The 26,967-nt window shown below is 42.8% G+C and overlaps 1 protein-coding gene across 11 annotated transcripts in view; it reads left to right on the forward strand.

Annotated features, from left to right (window-relative positions):
- The window catches only part of LOC140521606 (uncharacterized), a 52,250-nt gene continuing 25,283 nt past the window's right edge, over nt 1-26,967 (forward strand). For 5 of the 11 annotated variants that reach the window (XM_072636840.1, XM_072636843.1, XM_072636842.1 and 2 more), the window contains exons 1-5: nt 166-445; nt 6,222-6,316; nt 10,872-10,998; nt 11,578-11,673; nt 15,741-19,602. In XM_072636840.1, coding sequence (XP_072492941.1) covers nt 6,284-6,316; nt 10,872-10,998; nt 11,578-11,673; nt 15,741-17,683 — 2,199 coding nt within the window. In that variant the 5' untranslated portion in view covers nt 166-445; nt 6,222-6,283 and the 3' untranslated portion in view covers nt 17,684-19,602. Of the gene's footprint in view, nt 142-165; nt 446-6,221; nt 6,317-10,871; nt 10,999-11,577; nt 11,674-15,740; nt 19,603-21,277; nt 21,455-22,879; nt 24,125-26,967 lie in introns of those variants that run through there. The other 6 variants (XM_072636833.1, XM_072636838.1, XM_072636839.1 and 3 more) reach the window with 4 other exon arrangements.

The raw sequence follows: 26,967 nt of genomic DNA on the forward strand, positions 1-26,967 counted from the left end.
AATTCTTCCTGGCCAGTTCTTCAACTTTCCCGAAGGATTCCGGGAAGCGTAGTTCAGGGCTTCTGCGTCGGCGCGGCCCCAGGCGGGGCGGGCTTTTCTCCCTTCCTCCCCATGCGTAGAGCTGCGTTTGGCGGTCAGCAGGTGAGTGAGGGTGAGGGTGCGTCCGTGGGGGAGGGGCTCCCCCGTTCCTTCACTTCCTGCTGGGTGGGGGCGGGGGCGGGGACCTGACCTCAGAACCCGGATGCGGTGGCTGTGGGTTCGAATCCCTTCCATTCTGTTTCCTGGCTTCACATTCCTGGGTGGATCTCGTAATTTCTCCGGGCCTCAGTTTCCTGATCTGTCAAAGAAGGCATAAACCGAGCGGTTGGAACAGAGATGGACTCCAAGGGTTCTTTGGTCCTGGCTCAGCTGGACCCTGGCGGGGTCTGGACCTGGGGGACAATGGGTGAGGCAGCCCTCTGGGCCGCAGAGAGGAAAGGCACAGGCAGTGGGCTCCTAGGGTACAGGGGGATGCTTTTTGCCAGGCAGCCAGCATTTATTAAGCACCTACTGGGTGCTGGGCATCGTACTGAACACTGGGGATAGAAGGAAAGTTTAAAGAGAGAGGGAGCCGTAGACAGGCAGAAGGAACGTTGGGGCCAGATGGGTGAGGGCGGGGCAAGGACGGGGCGCCGCTGCCCATGCCCCTCCGGCCACCCGACCCCACCCCCTTCATGGGGTGGTCACCTTGGCATCTCACTCTGGCAGACTGCTCTGTGGGAGACACAGCCAGCCAGCTCTGAGTCAGCCTTGTGATGAGAGCCAAGCCCCTTCTCTCAGCTGCATTTTCCTGTATCTAAAATGGGAATCATGACCCCGGCTCCACCTGCCTGGCCAGGTTTATGTAAGGGAAGCATTTTGCAAACCTGAAGATGCTGATAGGTCTCATCCTTGTGGGAAAATTCTCAGTAATATCAATTATTATTAGGACCAACTAGCTCATAAGGTTGTTAGAATCAAAGGAGATTTTTGTCTGTATAGAAGTGATTGCACCAGTATAGAGAGCTCATAGTGAGGAAACTGCTGATTAAGATCAGCAATGGTTGTGCAATGTATGGTCTTAAAGAACTGCCTAGGTCACTTAGAGATGTTAAAACCCAGGATCACACAGAGGCTGGACTTGAACCCAGGTCCTGAGGCCTGCTTTATCCACTACACCACCCTGCCTCTTAAATTAGATGGGGTGTATAAAGTGCTTTGTAGAGCTTCAAGTATTGTTTAAACGTCATCTTTGGTCCTGAGAAACTTTTCTTTGACTCAGACCCTTCTTCCAATTAATCATCTTAGCCTTTGTCCCCTTCATGATGGTCCAGAGGAGCAAGCCCTGGATTTGGAATCCCAATTCCACTGTTTATTCTTTCCCTGGTCTTTGAATCTTTGTGTGATTTGGAGCAAATCATTTCCTTTTCTGTGCCATATTTTCCTCACCTCCAAAATAAAAGAGTCAGATAACACTATTTCTCCTTTCCTCTCCATCCTGTTTGATCTCGGGCCAAGTTTTTTTTTTCCACCCCTGCCTTTTTCTTCCTCTTTTTCCAACTGACATTCTCTCTTTTTGTCTTTCTCCTTCAGGTCCTTGAAGATGAGGTTGGACAAATTTGTGTGTGTGTGTGTGTATGTGTATTTATAGTGGATAGATGTTGGCCGTGAAGTTAGGAAGACCTAACTATTCCTGCCTCTGATAAATACTAGCCCTGTGACCACTGACAAGTTATTTACCGCCTTGGTGCTCTAGGCGGCCATCTGATAACTAGTAACTGACCAAGTCTGGCTTGTTTGTACTTGTTGGTCGGGTTGTCCACCCCCATCCACCACATTAAAAAAAAAAAAAAAAGGCAGCCACACAGGGGGAGACCCAAGAAAGCAGATTTATGAAAAGCAAGAGCATATACAGGAGGAGGAGGTGGTCACCTGTATCAGATGCTACAGAGTCCATGAGGATGAGGACTGAGAAAAGGCCAAAAGATTTGGCAAATAAGAGGTCTCTGGTAACTGAGAACCCCTCAGGTGGATTGATGAGGTCAGAAGCCACATTGAAGAGGGGCCAGACCTATGATCTTATTGGCATGTGGAGGCAGGGGAGAGTTGCCTGGGGTAGAATGAAGTTAATTGACTTAAGCAGGGTCACACAGCCAGGATGTTATCTAAGGCAAGACTTGAAATTAGGGCCCCTTGCCTGATGCTGGCTCTCTGTCCGCCATGTGGAACTGACTCCATCTGTTATTCACATTTCAAAAGGCACTCTAATATCTCCTGAGAGGGTCCCAGTGTTTTCTTGTGGGTTCTTGAAGGCTGAGCTACCTGGACACAGGGTCTGGAATATCCTCCCCATCTGAAAATAGTCCAGTATGGACTAGATTGAGCTGGTGAGTGAAGGACTCACCTGGTTGGTAACAGCACCCCCAGGATGTGTGCTGCTTCCCCAGAGGGTACACTGTGACAGGTCCTTGAAGGGTTGACAAAGCCTGGAAAGTGTCTGTCATTCTGGAGCAGTTGTTTGCTGATCTCCCCTTATTTATATCCTCTAAGGAGCATGAGTTTGAATGAATATGAGTTGAATAAATGTGGAATCAGTGAAACACTACAGATGCTTATTCGTAATCTCCAGGAAGTCTGGCCATCTGTGTAGGACTATCAGTGTGACTGAGGGTAAAGTTTCTTCCGTGTGGCTCAATCTGGTCTCTGTCTCCAGTGGTCTAGAGGAGCCTACTTTGGTGTACTTGGCCACTGACTCTTCAGGGAGATGAAGGCGTTAAGGGATAACCCTGAAAAGCAAGACACCTCAGACGTGGTAGATACTAAAATGCTCAACTGAATTGTCAATATCAAGAAAAAGTACCCGGCCGGAAACCTTACTTACCTAGAGCTTCAGTGCAAATGAGTTACTGGTGTTACAGCAGTTTTCCCATCCTTGCTGAGTATACTATACTTCTGACTTTTGTCGGGACATCAAGGAGAACGTGAAAAAGGGAGTCACTCTCCAGTTTTTGGACCTGATGCTTTCAGAGGGAGGTTAGGGTTGAGAAGGTTTAGGTGGGAGGAGTCAGTGGGGGAACTGGGCAGATTGAGAAAGAGAACACAGCTAAAGGGAAGGGATGTGTGAGAATGAACCTGATGCTTGATGGCACCATCACCTCCCTCAAACACACACCCCTTTCTCTGGCCCTCTTCCACCTGGGCTTTGAGCTGCTCAGTCCCCTGGCTACCACCATCCTGGACTAAAGGGTCACTGCCCATGATGGAGAAAAAGCTCCTTTCTTGTGTCCAGAACGATGCTGTATAGTTTTGGTTTTTGTTTTTTTACTAAGAAAGAGGAACACGGAAATAAAAATGCAGATACTTCCAAACACAGAAGGGGACAAAGAAACTTTTATATTGACCATCCACAGTTCTTAGTCTGCTAGGAGTCCCATAAAATGACAAGGGGTTTTTTCACTATGAACCTGTCATTCTTCCCCAACTTATGTAGTTGATTTTTTGAACCCTAAAGTAGGGATTGATATTTATTTCTATATAATTTCAAATTCCTAGATTTGGCCTCGGGTTCTAGGCTGGCAAAATCCTTTGAGGATATAAATCTCCCCATCTAGTATATCCAATTTAATCTACCTCTTTACGTTATTGAATCTTGTTCCTGGATTTGCCTTTGGAGCAAAGGAGAGAAAGACCAGCCCTGTTCCACTGTTCACTGTTCCCTCTTTCTCTGTTCCATTGAGCAGTCCTTTGGATGCTTGAAAGAAAGCTATTCACTCCACCCCTTCCTACAAGTCTTTTTTTTTTTTTTGTATGTAATCTAGAGGCCCATCCCCATATCAAAATCTCTGATTTTAAGGGACCTCAGTAGCCTCCTCATCCAATCTTTATCTAAAAGGAAGCTTGGCTTTTCTCCAACTTACGGATGTTGTCCCTAACTTGATGTCCAGAACTAGACCTAGTAGTTCAAATTAAATATACCCATCTAGGGGTAAAAAACCATAGGACTCTTGTCTCTCTCATTCTGGGTAGTTTCCTTCTCTTTCAGCAACCTGAACTTCAACTATTTTGGAAAGGGGAACAATGAGGGTGGTGCCATTCCACACAAGTTAGGAGCTTGTGGCCCGCTAAAATACCTAATTTTTTTTATAGTTGCTGTCTAGCTATACTTCCCCTTTGTTTTACTTGTAAAGTTGGTTTTTGAACCCAAGTATTAGACTTTATTCTAATCCCTATTACATTTAATCTTTTTATAATCAGCCTAATGTTCAACCTGTCAGGATCTTTTTGCATCATGACCTATCATCCAGAGCCTTAGCAATCCTTCCCAGACTTGTTCCGCCTGAATATTAAATAAGCCATCTGGCTGTGCCTTTGAGTTATTGATGAAAGTATTAAATGGCCAAAGGATAGCTCCATAGGGCCTCTCAATTCCAAATGGACTTACTCTTCCTCCCCCCGCCCCATCTTGGTGCTTCCACAGAACCTTTCTCTGTAACTTGGAAAAACAGTTAAGCAAAATCAGATAGTACAGCAGCTACACCTGGCAGATTATGAAATATTTTGCCTCGTGGTTCTCTAATAAAAGAACTGAGAAGGATGTTTCATAATCTGTTCTTCAGGACCCAGATTGGTCATTGAATCTAATGGCAACGAAGGACGAACACACACAGATCAGCTGTATTTGAAAGGTGTTTATTTGCATTATTGTAGTCATGCTTTTTTCTGCATCTGTTCATATGCATCTTGTGTTTCTCAAATTCTTCATATTTTTTATTTCATAATATGCAACTTTATTCTGCCACATTTTGTTGGCCATTCCCAAGGGCGTGGAAAGACTTTTCCACATTTTTCTCTCCAGAGTTTGGCTACCACAGATAATACTCTTAATGGGATTCTGATATCTCTAGGTACTTGATTTCTGCCCACCTTGATTTGTATGCCCACTGTTATTTTGGTGACTCAACAAACATAAACGGTTTACTTACTTTTCTTGCATGATTCCAAACTGTTTATAAGAACACTAGGATGAAGTCACCCCAAAAGCATCAGGGTATTAGTGTTCCTGTCTTCCCACATCTCTGGCATTCATTCATTCATTTAATTCATTCAGCATTGATTAAATACCTCCTACGGTCCAGGGTCTGCGTTAGGCTCTGGGGACAAAGAGATGAAAACCAGATGTCCCTTCCCCCAGCCTGTTCTGGGTTGGGGCTGATGCTGCTTCTCTGTGACTTTTCTTTGGTGCTTTCCTGGTTGTAGGATGAAACGATAGGTGATAATGATTTTTTATGTTGTTGATAGCCCTTTTTTTAACATAAATGTTTATTGGGAGCCTTTGGTTTTATGTCACCCACGTTTCCCAACATAGTCTTTTCTCTCCCTGGCCATAAAGCTGTCCCATGTACAAAGAATTTAAAAAGGCAATTCAGCAAAACTGGCACAGCAAAATGTATTTTTGTTCTTTTAAAAAACTGCCACTGCTTTTTTTTTCCGGTTGTTCCCTGATTATCCCTTCAATAATGTTCTAAAGTTTTGCCAAGTATCACAGTAGAATTCATTGACTTAGTTTGCAGGCTATAGTCTATCCTTCCCACCTTTTTTTTTTTTAATTGATCCAGCCTTTGCCCTTTTCCATCACTGAGCCCTTTCCATTCTTCAGGATCTTTCAGAAATTAATAGCATCAGTGGTTGACCTAGGTAGTTCTTGTAGCTTGAACTTTGCTAAAACAACTAATTAGGTGTTTTCTTACTATGTTCATACTTAGCTTCAGTTTTGACTTGCTCTTAACCATTATTCCTGTCCTTTCACCAAGCTTACCCCCAAATAATTCAGCAAATTGATTTCTCACATATGCAGCAAGCCAAGTAGGAGATAAGAGGGCAACTGAGTTGCATACTCAATATCATATAGCACATAATGAGAAATGCTGAGCATTCAACCCATGTCTCTTGATTCCCCTAAGAAAGTTCTGGCCTTTGGAACTTGCTTTGTAAGAGATAGAATCACTGTCTTAGTAAGTAATATCCATGGTCCTTCCCTCTGATTCTAGGATGAGGTCAGATTGTTACTGGCTTCCTTGAGACTTCTCTCTCCATAAAGGACCATGGAATTACACCCAGATAATGTGGAGTTAATTTCATCTTGGTGAGTTTGTGAGCAACAAGGCAGAGTTGGATTCTTTAATAATGTATTTTTTCTTCCTCAGTTCTAGCTTCTCAAGACTCTTGTCTTCCCTGCCAAAGGAGAGTGAAGTAGGAATAGGACGAAATGACATCTGTGCTTCTGACAGCTGGGTCCCATGTGAGTTCGCATTTCTTTTCATTCCTGATATGCTTAATCATTCCTCAGAGTGAGAGTACATTTCTTTGCCTTTCCTTTCATTTCTGTGCTCAACCAAGTCATATCCAAGGACTAGAGACTTAGTGTTCTCTCTCAGAAGACTGGAGCTGATTGTATGGTGCTATTGGGTTCCTGGAGTCCATAGATTATTAGATCTAGAGTCTCAGGAATCTTGTGATCCAAGCCTGATCTGATACATGAGTAATCTGAAGTCAAAAAGGGTGAATGTCATACCATGGAAAGTTTGTGGGATTTAGAATCTTCCAACCGTGTCATTTAGTCCCTGCATGACTTTGGGTAAATCACTTAAGCTTTTGTCCTTAGTTTCTTCTTCTGTAAAATGAGGGAGTTAGCCTAGATGATTTCTAGGGCCTTCTCCACCTCTAAGTCTAGTCGCCTGTGTTCTTACTCAAGTTCGCCAGTTGCAGAACCTTGACTAGAACCACCTGGTCCACTCCTCTTTCCTTTAGGGAGAGAGCCTAACTTGATCCATCATGATTCTCTTGAGGCCTCGAAGTCTGGATCAAGGTGTTTTTCTTTTAATTAACCTGTCACTGATACAGTTCTGAATTCATATATTCTTTTTCTTCCTATAAACAAACCCTACAGAAATGCCCTTGAAGTAAATGAATATAGTAGTATAGCATTTGATAAGCCCAAAGACTTCAACTCTTGGGCACGCGCTCACTATTTGGCAAAAACTAGAAAGAAGGCTGGCAGAAACTAGGTATAGACCAACATTTCTCACCTTTTACCAAGATAAGCTCTAAGTGGATACTTGACTTAGACATAAAGGGTAATAGCATAAACAAATTAGAGAAGGAAAAAACTACATTTCATATCTTTGGCTGTGACCAAACAGAGGATAGAGTGGATCACAGAAAATAAAATAGGTATATTAACTTTTTTAAGGTTTTGCACAAAATAAACCAATGTAGCTAAAATTAAATGGAAATCAAGAAAACAAGGGGAAATAACTTTATTGCAAGTTTCTCTGATAAAGGCATGATACTAAATGAACTGATTCAAGTTTCTAGGAACAAGAACTATTCCCTAGTAAATACATGGTTAAAGGATATGCATGGGCAGTTCTCAAAAGAAAAAATCCAAGTTATCAACAGACATGAAAAAATGCTACAAAGCACTAAGAGAAATATAAATTGAACAACTGTGAGGTTCCACTTGGCATCCATCAGATTGGCAAAGGCAGCTGTAAGAAGGTTTGTACCATTTATGGAACTGCTAAATGGTCTAACCATTCTGGAAAACAGTCTGGAACTATTTCTCAAAAACACTGAATGTAGAAGAGTCACTGAACTGGGTCTTTGACCCAGCAATACCATGACTAGTTATATCCGCAAAAGGGACCAAATAAAGAGCTACACGTGCAAAAATATAAAACTGATAACAAGAGAGCAGGTTATACAAAGACTACAGCACTGTAAGTTAGATGTGAGCGCACTCTTCTCTATGCAATAACCATGCGTAGCTCCAGAACGAAGATGCGTCAAACTTCCTACATCTTGGCAAAGTCATGAGGGACCAGAGTTGCAGAATGAGTGTATATCCTTAGACATGGCCAGTGTGTGGGTGTGACCTGCCTGTCTGGGACCCTGGGCTCTGATAGGTGAACATTGCCTTACCTTGCTGGGAACCAGGCCTTCATGTCACTTGCCATCTCTTTCTAAACCATGCCACTTTGCATGTGTCCTGTGATATGTAAAAAGTCCAATAGACATAATTTCCGGGTAATTTATCATTTTATTAATTGTTAGCAAATAATAAAAGGACGGTCAACCAAAGATGGATTACTGACACTTATATGCCCTTGGAAGAGTGGGTGTTCCTGACAGACAGCAGTCTACTCTGACTGTTTAACAATTAATGGGAAGAATGTATATTTAAATGGGAGGTAGACTCATTCTAAGGAAGAAGAGGGAGACCTGGCTTTGATTATGTTACTCTTACTGTCAGATCACCTCCACCCCCAGGCAGTCTAGACAAAGAATCTGCCCACCTCCCTCCCCTCCAAACTTGACTAGAAGATAATAGGCCTCCCTAGTGGGGTGGGGTTTGAATAAGATTGAGGAGAAAGTTAAATCCAATCTCATGATCAGCCTTATTCTTCCACAGCTGATTTGACCTAGTAGAGAGTAAATAGGAAGGGGGAAAAATCCTGGATCTCCCCAAAAGTAGTTGGTTATTACTATAAGAGAGAAACAAGCATTTCTCTCATTCCTCTACCCCTTTCTAACAGTTCCACTTTATATGTTGTTTTCCTCCATTAGATGTAAGTTCTTTGAGATCAGAGCCTATCTGACTGGCTTGTATTTGCCTATCCCTACTATGCTTAGCAATTCATTTGTTACTAGGGAGCAAACCAGGAAGATATAGGGCTTATATTTCTCTTGGGATGGGGAGAGTTTGTGGAGCAGGTAATGATGGGGTGCTCAGGAGAAACTGAACTTTTTCCAGTTCTTTAAAAGATAACCCAGGGGCAAATTTTTTCACATTGTAAAAGATTACCCCATTTCTTTGCTGGTAAGCCTGTGAAACCAAAAAGCACCTGCAGCCACTTAGGTTCCCTAGTGTCCCAGAGAAATTAGAGAAGTGGGCGTATGCTTCCAGATAGGGCAACCCCTACACAGTGGAAGGTGTGCCTAGGTTCATTGCCTCAAACAACTTGACTGAGAGCTTGAGAGCATCAGGCCCAAAAAGCATCTCCACGTCTTCCTAGGTACTTAAAGAGTTGACCCCCAACTGCAGGGAGAGAAAATGATAGAGAGGAGGCTTACTAACCATCTGATCTTGACAGGAGGAGGGCTTGAGAGTCATGCAAGTTTGTACTGGACCACCACAAAGAAGAGGGTTAGGGGTGCTGGAACCCCAAGAATGCCAAGGCAGGGTTGCCTGGAACAAATTCACATACTCAAGCCTTCTTTTAGTCTAGTAGCAAAAAGTTTATTGAAACACTTTAGCAGAAGTGAACAAGGGTCCTTAGGGAACCTAAAAGCTAGTGAGGATGATGCAAATGGAAAAGGGGCATGGGAAAGGAATGCCGGGGATACTAATTAGGTAATGCAAGGGGTCTAAGGGTCTTTGGGAGTTGTGGATGGGAAAATGCAGAGATAACTTTGTTGATACTGAGGGAGTTGTCAAAGGCATGGACTTTGGGGATCTGGTGCCAAGACAGTCCTTGGGCCAGGCCCCTCTCTGTCTCTTCTGATAAGAGAATGTGTTCTGCAACAAGAAAAAATTTTCTCCCATGACAGGGGCCTACCAAGAAATTGGGAGGCTTCCAGAGATATGATCATAGGACTGAGGCATGAGAACCCCATCAGTAATGATAATGACACCCCAAAAAAGGATAAAAGAAAAGGACATCAGTGAAACAGTCAAAGCACAAAAGGGAGCAGAAAGAAATTCAGGAGGAGATGCAGACAAGCAGGGCAGCGTTGGAGCAGCTTAGTCAGATTTGACACCTGCTTTAAAGAAACAACTGATAGCGATCAAGTCTCTGCAGAGACTCAGATGAGAGTCACATAGTCAGCTTTCTCTGCTCTAAATAATAATAATAATAGAGAAAATTGAAAAAGTAATCCACACACATTGGTGAAGTTCCTCCGAGTTGTGGTGTGCACTCATGGTGGAATACTGCAGTACTACAGCAAATGGTGAGCTTGTTGATTTTAGAGAAACATGGATAGACCTGCATGAAGTAATGAGAGTGAATGAGCAGATCCGGGAGAATGCTGTGCGCAGTAATAGCAATACTGGTTTAAGAACAACTCTGAGCAAACAAGTCATCTTGACTTTTATAAATACCCAGATTAACTGCAAAGGTCCTGTGAAAGAAGACACTGTCTGCATCCAGATAAAGAACTGATAAATAGAAATACATAGAGAATGAGTTTACATATATGTGTCTGTGTGTACATATATATATGTATGTGTGTATGTATACACACACGCACACACACACACAAGATTTGTGTCTAATGGTAGCCATGAGGGGTGGGGCAAGAGGGAAGAAGAAAAAGTTACATGCTAACTTTATTATATATTTAAAAGGAATAGCAAGTTGTGCACAATAGATTTGCAGCTTAATGTGCAATAATCTTTTTCTTAAAAAAAATTCTGTGTCATGGAAATGCTTGTTTTATTTCCTAAATTAAAAATAAAATAATTTTTTTAAAGTTCCTAATATTTGCCAGTCATTATGCTAGGTGCTGGAAATACAATAGCTAAAACATTATGTGATGATTAAGAGGAAATGCTTGATTCTCTGGGAGGTTGATGTAGGTGAGAATTGGAAAGTTTGACCTTGGGCAGTAAAATGAAATTATTAATGTGATATAGAATCTAATATAAGATGAGATACAGAGTAAGGTGCTCAAGAAAGAGGTAATTTAATGCCATGATAAACGCTTCCTCTCCGTCCAGCCATCTTTATATATCCCTCATGCTTCATTGGAAAAAATCCCCTGGTGAGCAGGAATATCTTTTGATATTTCAGAAAGCACTGACCTTCCAAGATGTGGCTGTGGAGTTCACCCCAGAGGAATGGAAGCTGTTGGAACCTGCTCAGAAGGACATGCACAGAGATGTGATGCTGGAAAACTATGAGAACTTTGTCTCCCTGGGTAAGGACAGGATTTGTCATATGAATCATCATTTGGCCATTGGGGTACCTTTGTATTCTCCCATCTTCAGGGCTTTGGGCTACCTGAAGTGTTTTGTTGACTTTTGACTTGGTGAATTCTCCTGAATGCACATAATGTGCAAAGATTCCTAAATCCTTTGGTGTAGACTCTGCAGTCTCTATGGTCAATGTGGAGAAACACACAATATTGTTACTACCTCTTTCCACATGAAAAAAAGGTCTTTGATTTTTGAACAGTTTGAAATGAGCAGTTTTATTATGATGTCACCAGGACAATTCCTCCCTGGCTGTCTGTTAATCCAAGTCAGAGATTCTCCACTAAAGTCTTAAAGACATGAATAGTTTCTATCCACTTAGCAGGAAAAATGTTAAAATGAGCTCATTTGAGCCCACATCAAACCCTTTCATCCATTCCCCATATTTCCTAGAAGCATAATATAGAACATTTTTCAGAGGTCCTTCCTAGTATACCCTCTAATTCCTAAAGAGGCTAAGGTTAAATTCTGAGATCTTAGATGCTCTGGTCTCAACACTTTTCCATTCATTTCCCCATGAGCAGGCCTTCCGGTTCCCAAACCAGCTCTAATCTTCCATTTGGAGAGAAGAGGAACACCATGGCTGCCATCAGGAGAAGTCTTGAGAAGTACCTACCCAGGTGAGCAGTTAGTAAGCATGCAGACCAGAGGCATTGCAAGCAACAGCTAAGCTGGGTAGTGAGGTTGTTGGTAACTCTCCTTAAGGCCCTCAGAACCATGGCCAGCCAGCCTGAGATTCCTCCTCTACTCTCATCATCCACTCTCTTCTCTCATATTTCCATCCGGTTTGAGAGAAAGACATGTTCTTCCGGAGTGCTGCCCTTCCTGCTTTACTCTGGGTCCCATCTTTTTTGTGTTCTCTCCTGTCATTCTTCTGATGACCTTAATCTCTCTTGCTTTCAGATATAAATAGCCTGACCTATATTTAAAAGACCTATATTGCTTGTCCTTGTTTCCTGTTATCAGTATTCTAATTCATCTCTCTCCTTTCATTGGCAAAACCCACATGCATTTGCTCTCTACCCTCTACCCTCATTTCCTCTTATCTCTTTTCTTTCTTGAAGTATTATAGAGCAGACTACCTTCTGTTCCCATTGCTTTATGGAGAATGAACTTGGAATGCCATTTAATTCCATGATACTAGCAGTAGCATGTGGATGTAGTTTACAAAGTGCTTTCCAAGCCTTCATGGGAGGTAGTGAGAATACTCATTTTCCCCCTTGGTAGATGAAGATCATGAGTGAAGCTCAGTGAGCTTTTGACTTGCCCGTAGTCGTTGGCGAGTAGGGCCTCCAGGCCACGTTTTTGTTCTCTGAGCCCAGCACTTTGTCCCCTTTCTCTCCACTACACATAGGACATTCCTGCTATCTGCCTTATTGTTCTTCTAATGCCGCAGCATTTACAATTTTCACTGGCTATTTATGAAACTTTAGGTCACATTGTACACGAGGGGGTCACCTGGGTACAAATTATACTAGATGACCTAACAATTCTGAGAATCTTCGACAGTTGTCCTTAACTCTGCTGTGGTCAGGCCACTTCTAACGTATTGTGTGCAGTTCTTTCTGCTCTTGTTTTGGAAGGAGATAAACAAGCCAGGCTACTGTACTAGGCTTCATGAAGCCAGACTTCATGAGAAGTGAAGCCTCAGTCTTACCAAGATTGGTGGAAGAAACAATGAATGAAGAAAAAGAAGACTTTGGAGGGGCCATGTGAAGGGCAGAGAAAGGGGGATTTCCTCGTTCTCCTCCACTCCAGAGGGCAGAACTAGCAGCAGCGGGTGGACATCACAGAGAGGAAAGTTAACTCCTGATGCAGAGAAAAATTTTGTATTAATTGTCACTTTCTGTTGGTGAAATGAAGCCCCTAAGGTGGTGCTTTCCCCCTAAAGAGCAGGCAAAACTTAAATCAGGCTAACTAGTTCTTAAATTCAAGTCCCAAGTTTAAAATGCATGCAGTTCTTGGGAACTGGAAAATCCATTTAAAACCAGCTTCACAAATTAAAGGACAGTCTTCAAAGTTTAAAAGGATGTAAAAAAAATACTGTCATTGTTGTCCAAGTTTTCATCTCAGAAAGCTTAAGAGAGCTTCTGGAAGGCAGTCACCTCAGTAATGAACCAGCTTAGAGATACCCATCCCCACCCCCATCCCCTCCTCCAACTAAGTTTCTTAAACCTTCCTGAGCAGGAGGGAAAACACAAACAAGCCATAACATGATAGGGGTAGTCAAGCTTTCAGACCCTGGACTGAGGAGTTCATCTGATAACAGGTGATTTAAATTCATCAATGATACTTTGGTGTGCTTGTATCCATGCAGGCATCTAGAGGGATGGTCTCACCATCATGAGTAAGGTACCAAGATACCAAAGAAAGAGAGGTCCGTGCCAGCTTGCTAGTAAATGGGTTTTACTGGGAGAGCTTGCTTACAAGGCAGATGCTCCGTGGTGACAAGACAGGGGTAGTTATCTGTACCACACTTAGACCAGACCAGATATTGTACAGAAACAGAACATGCATCCAAAAGTGGATGCATGTAAGTTTTCCCATAGGACAGAGCTGTTTTTTGTTTCTTACATTAACCATGATACCCAATGTCACGTTCCCGCAGTCTTGCTCCTACCGCACAGTACTCTGTTACTATCTTCTTCATTATTCCAGGTATTAACTCCCTATTATCCATTTTTGTTCTCTCATTTCCAGAAGCCAAATAAGAACTGAGCACTTCTGCCTTTTTTCTTCTATCAGCTATCATCCTCCCATCTACCCTAAGCATCACCCTTATCCCTTCTTTTATCCTTTTTTTCCAAGTATGCTCCAGCAGAGCCAAACCATTTTTGTTGACTCTTCGCTTTAGCATTCTTGACACAATTTTTACAGAACCAGTCCATGCTCTTGTATCCATGATCTATTGCCTGCTCTCACTTCTATCTTCTATGCATATCTCTTGATAGTCTCAATTGGCTGGTGAGTTCCATGTATATTTTCGTCCATTTATTCCATTAACTCTCTTTTTTTCCTTCTCTTTGGAGTTCTTTCACTAGTTGCTTTCTTTTCAGCCCAGAGCTTGAGTGGATGTTTGGATAATTGAAGGTTCTCATCCTTACTATATTATACTTTCAGTGCCAGGCTTGTGATCTGTTTCCCAAACACATAATCTATTACCTTTTTCTGTTTGGGAGTTTTGTAATATTAAATAGATGTGTCTTTGTTTCAACAAATTTCAAAATCTCTGGTCATGAAAGGAAGTTTTTATTTTTATTGACTATGGCTTTTAGCTTCCTAATTACTTTTTGCCTCCCCTACTCTTTTCTTTTTCTTTTGATGTTTACTAAGGGATCCCTTACCTTGTATTTTCTTTGGTTCCATGTTATCATTCCTTGGCTGACAAGAAGCTTCTTCTCCCTCAGGCCACACATACAGCTCTCTTCTAGTCAGAAAGAGCCTAGGGTTTGTTTGTTTGTTTGTTTAAGCTCTGGTTGTACTATTGTCCTTTCCTTCTACCACTATGTGACACATTCCTCTACTCAACAGCTTCTTGACAAGGGTCAGGTGTCTTCCCTATCATCTGAAATACCTTTCCTGCCCAGATGTCCCACTTCTGCTTTTTTTCTCTCTTCTGGGAACACTTCATTTTCCTTATTTACCCGTAGTTTGGAGAGATGCCCCTCATGCCCTTTACTATCTCTTCCAGAAGGGAGACCAGCTTACACTTGGAACATAAGTTGTCCCTTGGCAATGGCAAAACAAACAAACATGGTGCACTCAATGCAAATCATTACGATTGATCTCCATTCTCTCTCCCCTTAGAATTTCTGAGCTACTTGTGGTTATTACCTCACCCTCAGCCCCCTAAAGACCTCTAAACCTTTATCACTTCTTAACCACTTGTTCTTTCTTATCCCTTCCTATGGATCAACTTCTTTTCATCCCAAGTGAACGCAGATTGTATCTTTACTGAAGAGATCCTCGACTTTGCCCAGGTTTGGCTTCAGATTTTGAAGTTTGTAGTTCCCCTTTATGGAAATTCAGACATGCATGAAATCTTTGCAGTTAGTTGCTTTCTAACCATCTCCTGAGTTATCCTGGGCTTCAGTTCCTTGTTAAAAAATATTGGCTCTATGATGTGCAATTCTAATGACCAAGCTCTACCCAGGAGAAAAGAGGAGAACATTGGATTTCTTCCTTCTCTTGTGCTGGTGACAGATGTGTGGTGTGAAATGTTGGCTTTTCTGAACTTCTTTTTTGCCTTTATTTCTTTGCTGCAAGGGATGGCTTATTGGGGAGTGGAGAGGGTGAGATATATTTGGAAATAAAGATGATATGAAAATAATATAAAGATTTTAAAAAAGAAATATCTCATTTTATTTATAAAGCACTTAACACAGTGCCTGACATATAGCAGCTCTGTATAAATGTCAGCTATTGTTATTATTGCTGTTATTTTTATTAAACTGTACCAGATTGACCATGGATAAAGGAGACAGTATCTAGAACTAGTCTATATTTCAATAAAAATCAATAGATATTTTTGTTATCATCGTTAAAATTTATTACAATGAGCCTTAGCTATCTGCGGCTTTGTTGTTCCTGACACAGTTCTTATAGGGCCATGGCATCCTTTGGATTCATTTTTGATTACGTGCCCTTGGAGAGCAATAAGTATTAATAGCACTTCTGTGGTTTTCAGATTTCCCTGTACAGAAGACACATTGGGAAACCCCAGAGTCAGCTCTAAGACAGCATATTTCTACAGGAGAATCACCCAAGGAAAGAAGACGCATAAAGGAAAGTCCCTGGGATTCTAAATTGGAAGAAGCTTGGGATTGTGATGTCAGGTTAGAGAGGCAGAACACCAACCAAGAGAGACCATCCAGACAATTAAGAGTCATTCCCAGGAATACTTTTAATGAGTTAAACACTAACAAATATAATACATGTGAAAAAGAGATCGATCTAGGGTCAAACCTCATTCCACAACAGAAAATTACTGTAGGAAAATGTCTACACAAATACGATGCACTTGGAAACAGTGTCAGACCATGTTCAGACTTAATTAAGCAAAATAGAATCTCCCTGGGGAAGAAACTTCCTAAGTATAATTGCAGGAAGCCTTTTATTTACCATTCGAACCTTATTCATTACCATAGACTACATATGCGAGGAAAAGACCCTAAGTATAATCAAAGTAGTAAAGATTTCAGCATCAACGCCTCGTGCCCTACTGTACATCAAAAAATAAATACAGAAGAAACCCCTTACAGATGTAATGAATGTGGGAAAGCCTTCAAGAGGAAGAAGTACCTAACAAGACACACGATAATTCATATTGCAGAGAAATCCTTTGGATGTAAAGAATGTGGGAAAGCCTTTAGCAATAATCATAACCTCTCTCAACATCAAATAATTCATACTGGAAAGAAACCATTTGAATGTAATGAATGTGGCAAAGCTTTCAGTAGTAAACGATACCTAGTTGAACATCAAATAGCTCATACAGGAGAGAAACCTTATAAATGTAATGAGTGTGAAAAAGCCTTCAGCTGGCATGCAAGCCTCTACGTACATAAGAGGGTTCATACTGGAGAGAAGCCTTTTGAATGTAAGGAATGTGGGAAAGCCTTCAGCAAGAAGGTATATCTTATTAGACATAAGGTAATTCATACCGGAGAAAAGCCCTTTGAATGTAATGAATGTGGGAAAGCTTTTAGGCACTACTCTTCCCTTATGCAACATCAGAAAATTCATACTGGGGAGAAACCGCATAAATGTGACGAATGTGAGAGAGCCTTCAGGCAAAAAGCACATCTTGAAATTCATAAGAGAATTCATAATGGAGAGAAGCCCTTTAAATGTAATGAATGTGGGAAAGCCTTTAGGAACAAAGTGTACCTTAATACACATCAAGTAATTCATACTGGAGAGAAACCCTACAAATGTAATGAGTGTGGGCGAGCCTTCAGACGGAAGGCACACTTGGAAACACATAAGATAATTCACACTGGACAGAAGCCCTTTGGATGTAATGAATGTGGGAAAGCCTTCAGCAGTAATCACCACCTAAATCAACATCAAACGATTCATACTGGAGAGAAACCTTATAAATGTAACGAATGTGGGAAAGCCTTTAGCAGCAATCACTACCTAACCCAACATCAAACAATTCATACTGGAGAGAAACCTTATAAATGTAATGAATGTGGAAAAGCCTTCAGCACAATTGCCCGCCTTCAGACACATAAACTAGTTCACCCTGGAGAGAAACATTTTGAATGCAATGAATGTGGGAAAGGCTTCAGGTATAGATCAGGCCTTATACGACATCAGAGGACTCATACTGAAGAGAAACCCTATAAATGTAATGAATGTGGGAAAGTTTTCAAGCGGAGCTCATCTCTTATGCAACATGAGATAATTCACACTGGAGAGAAGCCCTATAAATGTGATGGATGTGGGAAAGCCTTTAGCCGGAAGGGAAACCTTGAAATACATAGGAGAATCCATACTGGGGAGAAACCTTACATATGTAGTGAATGTGGGAAGGCCTTTAGGCATAAAGGAAGCTTTAATGCACATAAGAAAATGTATACTGGAAAGAAACACTTTGAATGTAATGAAAGTGGAACAGCCTAGACAAAGATTAAATTGCTGTACATAATAGAATTCATAGACCATAGATACCCATAGGACTATAGGAAAATTTGCATTGGAAAACAGTCATGAAATTCATATTAAAGAGAAACCCAATAAATGTGACTTGACCTTTAGCTATTAGGGAAACCTTACTGAAAACTAACACCTGAGAAATATTTTTAGTGTATTGAATGTGGGAAAACTTCCAAATGATGTAGAAACTTTAAGGAATATTAGAATTCATGCTGGAAAGAAACTTTCTAGATGTAAGAAATTTGGAATAGCCTTTAGGAAGAAAGCAAAGTTTGTTGAAGGGAAACAGTTTCAATGCAGTGAATGTACAGGCTTTCAAATAAAACTGAAAGATTACATCCCATAAGAGAGTGCATTCTAGAGAGAAGCCCTTCTTGAACATCATGAATGTGAGAATACTTTCAGGTTTAGACAAATCTTTATTACACATAAGAAAATTCTTACTGTAGCAAATGTGTTTGTTTTATTTTGATGTTCAGTGTGTTTGGGAAAGCCTTCTAGAGGGAGCCTCTTACAAGATACTGTCTCCTTAAATGTTATTAATATACTTTGGAGCTCATCAAAGACTACATATTGCAGCTTTTTATGCAGTTGTAGTTTTCAGATAAAAGCTTCAGAAAATTTCACAGAATTTCAAGATTGTAAGGATTCTTAAGAGCTCATGTAATCCAACCCATAATTGGAAAAAAATCCCTTCTATAATATTGCCAAATGGTAAACTGGCCTTTGAAAGCCTCTAATTAGGGCATATATCCCTTCTCTTTGTCTGCCATGCGGACCTTGGTGTGTCTGTTGTGCAGTTCCAGCACTAAGAGACGCTAATGATCCAGTCCAGTGCTTGAGGACCATTTAAGCTGGTGGCAAGGTCTGGAAGAATTCTTAGTGGTTATCTGGTCCAACCTGATTCACCTGAGTTTTCTTTTATCTGATCATCTACACATGACTTTAAATTTTAAAAAGCTCAGTGCCAGCAAACATTAAGCACCTATATGCCTTTTGTTGTTTATCACTGGAAAGAAAAGAAATAAAACACTTATCTCCATCCCCCTCCCCAAATCCTCCTCTCTTCTGAACTTCCCTATTACTGTGGACACCACTGTCCTCCTAGTTATCAGACTCACAAACCTCATTGTCATCCTTACTCCTCCCCTGTTATTCACTCCTTATGTCCAATCTCTTGCCCCACCTTTCTACCTTCTCACAATGTCTCCCATGTCTCCTCTCCACTTCACTCTGTAGTCACCACCATATTTGAGACCCATACCACCTCTCACTTTGTTACAGTAACCTAATTAATCTCTTTCTCAAGACTCTTCCCCATTCCAGTTGATCTACCAACCTAGTACTAAAGTGATTTCCCTGAAGCACAGGTCTGATCATGTCACCTGCCTGCTAAAACAACTCCAGTGACTCCCTATTACCTATAGGAACAGATAAAAAGTACTTGATCTGTGTTTTGTGAGAGTCCCAGGGCGTAAGGGAATGCTTCCTAGAGGAAATGGGGTTCCCACTGAACCTTGCTTTCTGTGATTGAACTCACAGTGCCATGCTTCCCCTGAGTCACTGCAGCTATCAATAGGCTAAGTCTTTGTTTCAATGCTTGGTTTATGCCTAAGGAAAGACCAGTGGGTTAGCTTGAGAGGTCAGGAAAACAAGCTCGAGTGCCAAGAATAACATGTAAAACAATAGAGTCTGTTCAAGGCAAAACTTCCGTGGCAGGGAATTGGCAAGGAAATAGAAAAGGAGAAAGGGATCCAACAGAGAACTCAGATACACACACTAACAGGGTGTATAAGGATAGCACTGCGTTGGGGAAGAAAAGAGAGAGGTCTGTTTACCTGGAAAGGAGTGCTCCAGCCGGTAGGGATGCTTCCATACTCCTGAAGGTAGGGTACTTATGCCCTCATTCTGGGTGGCCACCTGGAACTGGCCATTTTCATGTCAGCATTCAGGACACACAGAATTGAGAAACAGTCTGGAAGCTGGGAACATTATTTTGGGGTATACAGTTGCACTAATCTTGGGAAATTTGTTGCCTGTATTTTTCCATTACTAGCTTCTCTGATCTACAGCCTCCCCTAAGGGGAGACTTATGGTAGTCTCAAAACCACCAGGTCTAGTCATATAATGATATAGAAAGCGAGAACAAACAGGGGACCATATGTCTTCCTGGGAGCAGTTCCCCTATTCCAGACACTGTCACAAAACAGTTGGGTGTTTAAAGTTCTTCAGAGCCTTCCTATTTTTTCCAGTTTTCTTATACTTTACACCCCTCCATGAACTGTACAATCCAGCTATGCTGGACTACTTGCCATTTCTTATGGGTGAGCTCCACTTCAGATCACTGTGTCTTTGCATTAGTGACCTAGGCCTGAAATGCTCTCCTTCCTTGGCCCTGGTTTTCTCTGGCTTCTTTCAAAATGCAGCTCAAATGCTACCTTCTACAGGAAACTTTTTGTTGTACTCCCAGCTTCTAAAGCCTTTTCCTCTTAAGATTGCTTTCCATCACATTGGTATATATCTTCCATGTACCTATTTTTTACATCTCAGAATGTAAGCTTCTTGTTGAGGGTGTGCACTGTTTGTGTGGGTTGTGTCTCTCCTGGCCCACCTAACACTTACTGCAGTGCCTAGCACTGTCTCAAGGAGCCTATGTTTTACTGGTAGATATGGGGAGAGGACACTAATCAATATGAGGCACAAAGGGAGAGAGATTGGGGAAGATTGTCCCAAAGTAAATGGTAATTGAGCTAAGTCTTGAAGGAAACCAGGGATTTTAGGAACTGGAGGTAAGGAGAGCATTGCAGCTATGAGGGACAGTTTGCCCAAAGGCATGAAGAGCAGAGACCATGTTAAGGTCAGGAAATAGCCAGTCAGTCAGTTTGGTTGGAATAAATTGAATTAAAGAGGCTTAATATGAAATAAATTATAGAAAGGAAGGTGGGAGTCAGATTGTGAAGAACTTTAGAATACAGGCTGGGGAGTTTGCATTTTGTTTCAGAGATATAGGTGTCCACCGAAGATTTTGTTTTGACATGGGTTACTTCCAAGAAAGAACTCCCCTCTACCACCACCAAACTGTCATGGGCCTAACCAAAACAAACAAAAAAACCTGATGGTTAAATAAAAGCATGAAATTCAGTGATTGCAAATGATTGTACAAGCAAAAGCTACTTTTTATACCTTATGTGTTTAACAGAAAAAGGCTGTGCTTTAGTATTAATAATTTAAGACCAACCTTGTAACTTATGACCTTAGTTTCATTGTGTTTTTTACACTGTTTTCATTTATAATGTAGTCATTATGACATTCTTCTGATTTCTTTTTCACCCTTTAGTCAATTAGTAAACATTTATTGAGCTCCAGCCACTGTGCTCAGAGGGGGGGATACAAGAAGAGTTAAAAGACAATTCCTGCCTTCAAAGCACTCACAAGCTAATTACTTCATACAAACCTTCCTGTGTCTCTCAATTCTTCATGTCCAGATTTCCTTACTGTACAATAACATTCCTTTATGCCAGGCCTGAGGGCTACCCGAGTCTTACCTTACCTGTATTGCAGGTCTTCGGTTGGCCAAACCGGATAAACGTATGAGAGAAGAGACTTTCCGGAGTCGAACAAGGGTTAAGCTTTATTCAGGATCCTGGTTACAAGTGCAGGGGAAATTCTTCCTTAGGAGGGAGCGAGGAATCTCCCAAGGAGGCAAAGATCTTACAATAAGAGATTGGAAACAGAAGTGTAAGTGGGAAGAGAGGGGGAGGGGAGAGCGAAGAGAGGAAAAGGGAGGAGAGGCCTTCTGTCTGTCAGGGCCCCTCCGCGCTAAGAGCGCTTTCAGGCTTTCCTGACCTAATTAAGCTCTCCCGGCCCTGTAGTTTGCACCTGAATACCGTGCCTGTTAGATAACAATAGGTGTGCCCAGATCCAGGACAGTCTCGAGAGCGGGAATGCTCCTCCCATCACGTATCTCACGGGAAGAGGCGGAAATCCACAAGATCTCACTCCTCAATTCCCTGTTGTTTTATGGGGGGCCTCATGAGAACTCTAAGATTTAGAAGTTCCCACCTTTACCCGCCCGAGACTGTCCACATGGAATTGAGCTTCCATTCCCAACACCTTTACATTCACATAGCACGGTTTATTTTGGTCATTCCTGAATCATTAGGTCTATTATGTGTACCCAGCTTTTCATTATTAGAATGAGCAACTGCTGTATATATTTTGGTACACGTAGGATTCTTCTTTCCATTCATGACTGTCAGGCTATCAGTCCAGTAGTGCAGTCAGATGGATAGAAAGCTATCAACAATTTCCTAACTTCTCTTGTACCATTCCACATTGTTTTCCAAAATAGTTGAACCAATTACCACTATCAGTGAATGTTTGTCCGACCTCCTGTTTCTTCTCAGTAATTGTCATTTATTTTGAAAACTCTTTGTTTATATCTTTTAACTATTTGTCCCTTGGGGAATAGCTCAGAATCATCAATTTTGTGTCAATTTCCTACACATTTTGGATGTCAGATTTGTAGCACAGATGTTCAGTGCCAAGGTTTTTATTATATTCTGTTTCTTTTCTCCTTTTGGCCACGTTGATTTATGCAAAAAGCTTTAAATTTTTGCAGGATAGCAGTTATCTGCCTCCCACATTAGAACTTAAGTTTATTGAGGGCAGGGATCCACTTGGCTTTTGTATTTGTATTTCCAGTTCTTAGCCTAGTGCTTGGCTTCACTTTTTCATTCACTCATTTTTTTCTATCCTGTATCTTATTATGTTTTCTTTTCCTATCCACAGTGAATGGTATAATTAATCTTCCAATCTCCTCTAATTGTTTTGTGGTTTTATATCTTCTACATGAGTTGTTTACTTATTTGAAATTTGTTGCAGTATGTGGTATAAGGATATCAGAATCTCAGAGTGAGAAGGCATTTTCAAAGCCATCTCATCCAAAAAATAGCTGAAAAAGACAACTCATAGCATCCCTTTATGATGTATTTTCCCTGTGGAAGATTCTAGTTAAAACTTTTTCTGCTAGGACAGGATATTAAAGTATATAGATACCTTGTTCACACTCAGTTGACCGAATCATAGGATTTCTAGAAACTATACCAAGAAGTGGACAGAGTTTATGGAGCATGCATGTAATTAAGCTTTTCCACACAACAGGGTCTCAATATTGTTCCTATTTATGAGATGAACCAGTACTTCAATGGTCCCGGCCCAGATGGGGAACACCAGACTGATCGGTTATATCTGACAACTCAATTCACAATGGGATTTATTTCAACGGATATTTCCGATTCTGCTCTCCTTTGAAATAATGTGCTGTCCAGTCACTGACATCCATTCCTATTCTTTATTATTCGCATTTTTGTGTGGGTATAGAAGTATCTTGTGCTGCTCAGGTACAGCTGGAAGCCTGGCAGAGCCAGGAATGGCTCAGGATGTGTAGCAGCACTGACGAGGGAAATAAGGATACAATGTGTACTAGGAGAGCGGGAGATGAAAGTGACAGAGGAAGCGCTTGACTGGCAGAGATGAGTGCAGGAGAACGTGGGGGAAGAGGAGAAGAAAATTTAGCAAAGTTGACCAACCTTGCAAAGAAGCATTCAGTGTGCTAACGGTGGACTGGCCCACCGGAATCTACCGGGCATTCCCTTTCTATCAGATCTTTCACACGGACAGGGACGAAGACCATCGGAGATGGGGGACGGGCCTCTCCGTGGTCTCGGACCCTAGGCAGCCTCAGGCCCCTCGGAGCACCCCGACCTCGCAGAACGAAGCCGCAGCCGCTGGGCGAGCACCCTACGGGGCCCCGCAGGCGGTGGCTGCGGAGGTAGCGCGGGCACACACCGACGCCTCCTCCGCTCCTGCCCACGACTCCCGACACCCTCTTTTCTTCCCGGGCAGTCACCCCGCCCCCCGCGTGCCCCGGTGCAGGCGAGTGGGGGTGGGGCGGAGAGCCCGAGGCCCCGCAACGGCGGCAGGAAGAATGCGGGGCTGGCATCGCTTCGGGAGAGTGAACGCAACGGCGGAGGCCGGCAGGGGCTACTCGCGGCGGTAAGCGTGGCCCTGGAGACCTAAAAGGGCAGGAAACTCAACAGGAGGAATAAAAGCCTCTCGAGCAGATACTGAAAGATTGGGTAGTGCGCTTGCGCAGCGGCAGTCCACTGACTACATTTCCCAGGAGGTTAGGCGTCAATGAGTCCTGGAACCATAATCTACTTCCCAGAATCCACCCCGAAGTAACCGCTCTAAGCACGCATGTCCTGCGTGTTTCCATTCGACTAGTCCCCACCCCAGTGCCTTCTGGGAATGGTAGTTCTGGGCTCAGTCAGCGCAGGCGCAGTTCGGAGGTGAGTGGGCGGGGCAGGGCTTTCCGCCCTTACTTCTTCGCGGAGCTCTGTGCAGGTGAGCTGGTGTGTAGGGTGGATGTGTGGGCGCGCACGTACGTGTGCGAGAGGATGAAAGCGAGCGAGTGAATGTGAGTGCGGGCGAGTCCGGGCGGAGCCGGCCCAGGAGATAGTTAAGGCGTGGGGGGGGGGGGGGGGGGGGGAGGGGCGCTAGGCGGGGCACTGTGTGAGTGTGAGCTGCTTGGGGGGAGGGGCGGGGCAGGGGCTCGGCTGGGCCGGGGTCCTCGGTGGGGGGAGGGGGAAGAAGGAGGAGGGAGAAGCGAGGACGTGCCTGAAGGGGAACTTTGGGGGTCATATTGTCAGAGTGGAACCCGCACAGCCGCCTTCTGTGACCTTCCAGACCCGCACTTCCTTCTCCCCCATCCCCCCTCTCACCCCTTCACCCATTCTTCTTCTCCCCTTCCCCCATTCTTCTCCCCTTTCACCCGTTCTTCTCCTTTCCCCCTTCCTCCCTTTTCCCCGATCCCCTTTCACCCCGTCACCCCTCTACCCTTCCTCGCCTTCGTTCCGTCCCCTCTTTCCCCTCTTTGTCCGTCCCTCCTTTTCTTCCCTCTTCCCCTCCTTCCCCTTCACTCCTTCCTCTCTTCTACTTTTTCCACTTCACCCCTTTCCCCCTTCGTTCATTCCCTTTTTCTCCCCTTTTGCCCTTTTTTCTGGCTCTTTGCCCCTCCCCCCATCTCCTCCTTCCCCCCTTCTCTTCTCCCCTTTCATCTTTTCTCCCTTCTTCACTCCTTCCTCTCTTCTACTTTTCTCCCCCTTCCCCCTTCTCTCCCTGGGTTCCTTCGCTTCTCCCCCTTCACCCCTACTCTCTGCTTCCCCCTCCTTCCCTTTTCTCCCCTTCTCTCCCTCTCTGATTTGAGTGCTGTGTTTGCTGCCTAATCCGTTTTCACTGTTTGTGGAATAGCCATGTGAGCTTAAACAATCTGATCATCGTTTATTAATCATCTGCTGTGTGCCTTGTACTGTGCTGCTGCAGTCATCCAAAGATCGAGTCCTGTCATAGAACTCAAGAGGTGGAAGGACCTCAGAGGACTTGTAGTTCCATCCATGCCTTCCTTGTTAAAAGAATCTCCACTAGACCTAACCCAACCAATCTCATCCTGCCTTGATTGAGGACTGTCCAGGAGGAGCAGTTTCCCACTTCTCTTGGGGCAGCTTATCCCAATGTTAGACATCTCTCTTTGTTAGAAAGCTTTTCTGACCTCAAGCCTAAATTTGCTCCTTGTCATCTTTCACAGATTCTTAATTCTGACCTCCCTTGACATATAGAACAAGCCTAATCCTGTTTACATGGGATAGACTTTCAAATAATTGAAGATACCTGTTATTCCCTTCTTAGTCTTCCATTCTCCAAACTCAACATGTCCAGGTCTTTCAGCTGACTCTTCTGACATGAATTCAAAGCCTCCAACTATTCTGATTGCCCTCCTTTGGACAATCTGGCTTATCAATGTTCTTAACTTCTGTTGGCCAACAGAGCATAACAGATGAGGGCAGAATATGAAGGAATTTTCATCTGAAAGTTAGTCTTCCCTTAATGAAGCCCAAGATTGAATGAACTTTTTTGGCCACCACTTACCTGTGGTCTCATTGAATCTGCACCCCATTAAAACTCCTAGCTCTTTTGAGTCTTGTTCACTGAGTTTTCAGATAAACTATTGTCTTCCCCATCTTCTCCATGTGAACTTGATTTTTTTTAACCCAAGTAGATAAATCTTTATATATTTATTGTTATGGAATTTCATCTTGTTTCATTCAGCCCAATGCTGTAGCCTACAAATACATACTATGCAAAATAAATACATTGTATTTGTGTCTAATGATACAGCCTCCCTGGTTACTCTTTGCAGCATTGGTTTCACTTTCCATTCATTTTCCCTGGTAAAAGGGGGAGAGTTGGAATACGTATTGCTCTCCATCGCCATTTCTAGGCTCTCCTACCACCATCATTCAGTAACATCTCCTGTGAAGTTCATTCAGTCCATATTTATCACCCAAACAAGATTCTGATGGCAGACCCCCCCTCCAAGATGCTTTTCTTTCTGCCTGAGTTTTTCTCTGCTCCCTCCCCCAGCTCCTGCCCTCATACCAGGGGCATAACCATAACATACTGATATTCCTTCAAGCACTCTAGCCTCTCAATTCTCAACTTATTCATTTCTCGTGACCTACTCCTCCACCCCACCTTAGCCACACACAAAGATGATCACACCCTTGATTTTGCCACAGCCTGCAAATGAACTACCTCCATGTTCATGAACTCTAAAATTGCTTTATCTGATCACATGGCAACTGTTGTTACTGCACTTTTCAGTCTGTCTTGCAGCCTCCAAACCTAGTCTTTGTCTTCCGTGTGACCTCTGACCTCATGACCCCTTAGTTCTTTCCCAAGCCATCCCCCCTGCTTTGGCTACACTCTCCATCCTTCCATCTTGACCCCTTGTCAAACAGTACAATCCTACACTTTCTCTCGAGTGCCTGGTTCCCTTATCCTGTCCTTGATCTTACCTTGCCAAGCCTTAGCCCTGGATTATCCCCACCATGCACACTGACTTCACTCCGTATATGTGCTGCTGAATGAATCTTAAGAAAATCATGACAACATGCCAGCAAGGTCAACCATGATTGATATTGAATAATCCCACCTGGGCTACAATGCAGTCCTTTATCCCACTCACCACAGCCACTCTTCCAAATCCCTGTATCCCAGACCTCCTCTCCCAGCTGAGAACGTTCTCTCATACTTCAGTGAAGAAAACCATTCACCTAGATCTCCCTTTTCTCCTTTCCTCATTTCACATCACTAAGTCACCTTCTACCACTTTCTCTTCTTTATTTCAC

This window comes from Notamacropus eugenii, chromosome 1 (genome assembly GCF_028372415.1).
Source record: "Notamacropus eugenii isolate mMacEug1 chromosome 1, mMacEug1.pri_v2, whole genome shotgun sequence".
Taxonomy (NCBI): Eukaryota; Metazoa; Chordata; class Mammalia; order Diprotodontia; family Macropodidae; genus Notamacropus; species Notamacropus eugenii.